The sequence below is a fragment of the Rhinolophus sinicus genome, linkage group LG03, assembly GCF_036562045.2.
Source record: "Rhinolophus sinicus isolate RSC01 linkage group LG03, ASM3656204v1, whole genome shotgun sequence".
Lineage (NCBI taxonomy): Eukaryota > Metazoa > Chordata > Mammalia > Chiroptera > Rhinolophidae > Rhinolophus > Rhinolophus sinicus.
Genome location: NC_133753.1, coordinates 9,743,565 through 9,749,564, shown reverse-complemented (window position 1 = coordinate 9,749,564; position 6,000 = coordinate 9,743,565). Strand labels below are relative to the sequence as shown.

Below are 6,000 nucleotides of genomic sequence, written 5' to 3'. Positions count from 1 at the left end.
TGCACTAGAGCTAGAGGCTGTGTCCGCAGCGGGGCAGTGGCGTGTACCGGGAAGAGTCACATTTTTGTCTCAGTTCGGCTACTCATTCTTAGGAGATCTTGGACAGTCACTTCGCTTCTCCAGGCCTCAGTTTCCTCATGTGTGAAATATTCTAGTTGGGCTCTCAGGCCTGTTTCTGTGCTAGTTCTGTAACGAGGCTAAAATGCAGCTGAGGCGACTTTTTATGCACAGGCTCAGTTAATTCTTCGTGAGCCACCTGTGAATTTCCCATTTCATCATTTTGAGCCCAAAGTTCACCGACTCTTGCTCCCTAGTGTGCAACGTAACCACATCCTCTCTGTCGGTTACTTGTTGAGATCGCATATGATTCTAACAATAATCAGAAATCACATTAGGCATCAAAATAGCACTCCGAAGGTACACCTGCTGCAAAACAAACAAGTCTAATAATTTTCTTTTATAATAGATGCAAAAATGATCCAAGTCTTTATTGTCACGTCTTGGCTGGTGATCTATGTAGAGGGAGGTCTAGAAATATCAAAAGATACATTCCGTGTAACGGGATTTGGTCTCTACATGCATTCTAAAGCTAAATAGTTATGTTTTTTCGAATGTCCTCTATTTTTACTCCTTGTGCAGGTAATAATAATAGTAACAATATTAATATTAATAATAACAGTTAATATTTGTGGAGCGCACATTATGTGCTATGTTAAGCACATTACGTTTATGTCATTTAAACCTCCTAACAAGCCTAATGAAGTGAGGTAGGTACTTTTCCTATCCCCATTTTAAAATGTTGATAGAAAGATTATTATTAGGTGGCACGTCCCCCTGTGATAATTGATAACGAAATACACAGGGTCACGTAGCAGCAGTTTATGGCTTCCTTTCGTCGGTGCCTGCTGAATCTGCCACTGTGCTGAAGATGTAAATCACCTCATTGCCCAAGACTCCAGATGTAGGAAGATTGTGGTTTGCTTGATGGAGCAGAAATAGCCTGGTTTTATTTCCAGTCCTGCCCTTGACTTTTCTAAAACTTCCTGTGGGAAAATAATTTAATGTCCTTCTGCCACAGTTATCTTGTGTAAAATGTGGAGGTGAGAATGCTGGGGGGATTTCAGGATTCATTATCACATGGAAGGTGCTTCTAATTTATGACATTGAGGAGTAATATGAATACCGAGTATTATTGAAGATTAATAAAGTGTTCAGGAAAAGCTCATGTAATAGATATTTGTATTTCTTAATGCAGTCATTCATCAGTGACTTAGGGAGCAAATGCTGTATATGCACTCTCCTGAGCAGTATGTTTTGGAACTCTTAATAGGAAGGCAGCAATAGTTGCTTACGATTTCAACCAGTTCATAAAAACAGAGTGTAAATTAGCATATTTTGTTAAATGGCAAAATATTCAGTGACTGATTACTCAATTTTGTTTTGTAGATCTTGGACAGTCGATATTTTATACAACCACATGTTTGCTACCCTTTCTCAATGATGATATTCTGAGTACTTTGCCCTACACGATGATATCAACGTTAGCTACCTTCCCTCCATTTCTGCACAAGGATATTATTGAATATCTTAGCACATCTTTTCTACCAATGGCTATCTGTAAGTTCAATCTTACTTAATACTAGATAATTTTTATGTATTGTACAAATGGAAATTGCTTTTGCTGTTTTAGGCTGTAGACTTTCCAGATTATAATGAAATTGCTTGCTATGTACGTGTGCCATGATTTAAATTCAGTCATTTCAGCATGAATATTATAGTGAAACTCGAAGACATGGAAGACAATTATACCTTAGAATTGTTTTATTCACATAGTTTGATCTTATGGGATAGGAAGAAAGAACATGTCAAAGCACAGTCTATGTTTCCTACATATAAGTTACGGTATTTTTTTGCCACTTTAGAAAAAAATGGTGGAGAGAGTGTTGCCTCAGATGTAGAAATTCTTATCTTTTGCTCTGAAGGCAGTAGGGTGTGATGGGAAGAGCAACAGATAAGAGTCAGGATATGTAGAGTCTAGGCTCAGCTCTGTCCGTAATGCTCTGTGTGATGTTGGGCAATTCATATAGTTGAAACTTCATTGCCAGGATGATAGCATCAGTTTTCTCTCAGGAGCGGACTGTGATGATAAAGTGAGTCGAAATTTATGACAACACTTTGAAATAAGCTAAGGCTTGTGACTCATGCGCAAGGTGCTGTTATAGACATAGAAATGATTTGAATTCTATTTCACTTTTATAGACTTAATTCTTCAGGCTTTCCAGACACGAGAGCAAAGAGGAAAATAAAGGTTGTGTTGTGGTTTTTATGATCAAAATCCTTCTAAAGTATTTTTTTAAAAGAAATGGAGTATGTATTAATCTGTATTTCAGTGAATAATTGGAAAAGATTATGGGTTAAGGAGTTAAACAGATCTTGATTCAAATCATAGCTTTGCTACCAAATAGCTGTGTGACCTTAGGCAAGTTATCCAACCTTTCTGTTTCTTACCTGTAAAATAAGAATCATAATAATAGCTTCCTCATGGGATTGTTATGATAATTAAGATGATTAACCTAGAAGTTGGTGAGGTGCTGGCACAGTGCCCAAAGTGTTAGTTTACTTCTCTCCTCCCCTCAATTCTTGTTCTATAAAAATATCTTTATCGGTCACATTCAATTCCTACTCTTCATTTTTCAACATTTTAATGTTATGTACTTAGGATCTTATTAAAGTTGTTGCTCTGTAAACATATGTACCTTTGAGCCACGCTTACATGTTTTGCAATCAAGTTTAATTTTAGCTATGGAATTGAAATTTTCATGTATTTTAGCCAAAGAGTCTGACTTCTGTCTAAATTATATAGTGATTCAAAAAATTTAGCAGACTGATTGTATTGTTGAAGTAATAGAATATTTGACCATTCTCTTTTTTTGTTCTGTGTAACCCTACTGACAAGTACTTGTTTATGGCTACAGTCTTAGAATTGTATAGTCATTTTTTAAAATACTATATCAACTGTTAAACTTAGGCATAGGAATTTTTTTTTTTTTTTTTTTTTTTTTTAAGACTAGCAAGCAGGTGAGCCTGCGTCTTTGTAATAATCTAATTCTCTGTATTCCTGCTTCTTACGAATAAGTAAATAATATTAGGAGAGGCATTGAATATATGTGGTCTCTGAAGTTGTATTTAAGACTGGACAAGCAATGTGAAAGCTGGCAAGTAGTTCCTTCACCCTTGATTATTAATTTCTACTTAATTAGAAATCCCAAAAAATGTCTTGTAGTCACATTGGAATCCTTACTTATTTAAATATGTGAACCTTGGCAATTGAGAACAAAATAGTAAATTGAGTTTACAACATTTGTGTGAGTTTTGGTGCTTATGTATGGAGTAACTTAGTGTTCATTTAATGGTATGAGCAAATTGCTTATGTCTCTGGGACTTTTTTTTTAAACTGTAAAGGAGGGGTTTGGAAAAAATGTTCCATCCCTAAGGTCATTTCTGGCGTTAATAATCTAGGTGAAATAACAGCCATCTTTATTTTATGTAAGAGACACATATCTTCCTCTAACCCAATCGTTGATCTGGTTTACTTGTTTTTTTGCTTTGTTTTTAGTTGCTTAGTTTTGGCTTTCGTTTCTCTTCATTCCTGTGGCTCAGTAGTAGCCCATCTTTGTCATCTTTAAATCTTTAGAAATAAATTGTAGTACTAGCTTTAAATCTGAAATCTATTAAATGATTCAGGTGTTTCTTTTATACTTGTTCGTTCACAGGGTAGATCTAAAGATACAGACCCAAAGGTAGAGGGGATCGATTTCCAAATTAATCATATTAGAGTGAGTAGATGTGAGAATGTGTTTGTGTGTCTGTGGTTGCTTTCATGTTGTTTTTTGGAAGTTGTTTTAGTGTCTAGAAATTCTGACCGAAACAAGAAAGGAACATTTAACTTCTTCCAGAATATTTTTATTTCAGGACTGAGATGTTAGGATAGAGGAAGTTTTGTTTTCTGAGTATTTGATCAAGTCTTTAAAACAAAAAGACTTTTATCTCTTTGGTACAGTCTTCACAAGTAAAACGTTAAACATGGACAGTTTTTCAGGTGTTAAATGATTGTATTATTAAGGACCTTAGAAGGTGAAGTTCTGAGCTCTGGAGTGGATCTAATGAGGTATTATAGTTCTTTCAGTTTAAGAGCCATGCAAGTACATAAGTTGTGTCCTTCAGGTCATTTTGTCAATAAACTAAGTACTTGCTTTTATTTTAAATAATTCCTTTTGAGGGGCTGCAGAATAAACTGCAGTTTATTATAAAAATTTCCTTTGATGTAACCTTTTCTTTTTAATTCCTTCCATAAATAAGGCATACTTTTTAGTCCAAGTTTGTGCAATAGGTTTTGTTTATAAAAAAATATGAAAGGAGTTACTAAGAATTGAAAAAGTCATTTGCATTTTACCATGGAAACCTTTCTTTTTCCAATAAAGAATCTGATTTGTGGACCAAATTGAAATACGGATGTTGGGAAGATGATACTATGGCAGAGAAGGAAAAAGCAAATGAACATTAATTGATATAGACTGTATTATTTCAAAGACAATAATAAAGCTGAACAATTATATCAGTGAAAGGTACTTCTAGTGCATCTTGGCATCCAGGACTGTACAGTTTCATCTAGTTTCTTTTCTAAGTTAGATTTCCCCCAAAAGTCACTTAACCTCAGGAAAAATAAAGGTTCATTCAGATCTTTGCATTTACTTAAAAGCAATTGTCTGAGTTAATTAAATATCTGGTTTCAGACCACTGTCCCTGGATCATTCTTTGTTCTCTTATTACTACAGAGGATGCGTGTTATATTTCTGTGATCTCCAAAGTCTAATAAATATATAGAAAAAAAAGACAGTTAAAAACAAACACAAGATATTAATGATGTTTAAATACTCTTTTATATATAAAATCTGTTCTATTAGCTAATGATTGTTTTTGTAAGGTAAGTCTTACTATACTCAATAGAAATCCAGAAGAACTGAATTGCAGTTCTTTGACTGCTGGCAGATATCTTAACCTCATCAAACTTTAGTTTCCTTAGCTTGTAAAATTGTGAATAATCATAACCTCCCCTGTCTACATCCTATGTTTGTTGTGAAGACCATGAGGTAACATATAGGAATGGCTTTGAATATTATATAATATTATACAAGCATATAAACAGACCAAACCTATAATCAAATGACAGACATGCCAAATCCCATTGCAACTGATTCCAATATTCCACTCAAATTCACATGTTGTCCTGAAACGTTCTCATATTAATTGTTACTTGAGATATGGAGCCATCCTCTAGGGCTTGGGATTTTTTCCCCCCATGAGTTTGTGTTATAATAATAGTAATTGTTACAACAGGTTTTGATCACATCGAACCTCCGTAGTGTGGATTCACAATCCTTTTTCCATGATTTGCATTAATTTATCGATCTGCAAATATTTTAAAGCTGCACAGACTTCAGGGTCCTGGCACCTTCGCTTTCGCATTATGTCTAACTGACATGCTCTTCTGAAGTCCTAGGTATGTGAAGCTCAGCCCCTGTCTCATAGAACACAGTGATCTCTGCTTACACAGAGATCCCTGGTCAACCTCGGCAATACAATCTGACAAAGCCCAGGAAGTATAGCCGACTGGCACCAGAATGTGTTTCTTCTTCCCAGACGACTCCCTTACCTTTACCCCTTAAAAAAGTATCAGGCTAGTGGGGTTTATTTAAATATATTCCAATTCAGACCATTTCTTAACCACCATCTCTCATTTGGACCAGCCCAGGAGCTTCCAAACTTGTCTCCTTGCTTCTACTCTTAGCGCTCCCACAGTTGTTCACCAAAAAGTCAGAGTTATCCTCCAAACATGTAAAAAGATCACGTCACTTCACTCATCAAAACTGTCTAGTAGCTTCCCGTCACTCTTACAAATCAAGTTCAGTGTCCTTCCATGGCCCACAAGGTCCTGTGCCA

At 35.5% G+C, this 6,000-nt stretch overlaps 1 protein-coding gene across 17 annotated transcripts in view; it reads left to right on the top strand.

The window, feature by feature from the left end:
- UNC79 (unc-79 homolog, NALCN channel complex subunit) overlaps positions 1-6,000 on the top strand; it is a 233,123-nt gene that overhangs the window by 43,103 nt on the left and 184,020 nt on the right. For 16 of the 17 annotated variants that reach the window (XM_019745590.2, XM_074327014.1, XM_019745539.2 and 13 more), the window contains one exon: positions 1,447-1,617. The exons of the other annotated variant lie outside the window; for it this stretch is intronic. In XM_019745590.2, coding sequence (XP_019601149.2) covers positions 1,447-1,617 — 171 coding nt within the window. The remainder of the gene's footprint in view (positions 1-1,446; positions 1,618-6,000) is intronic. 17 annotated transcript variants of the gene reach the window in all.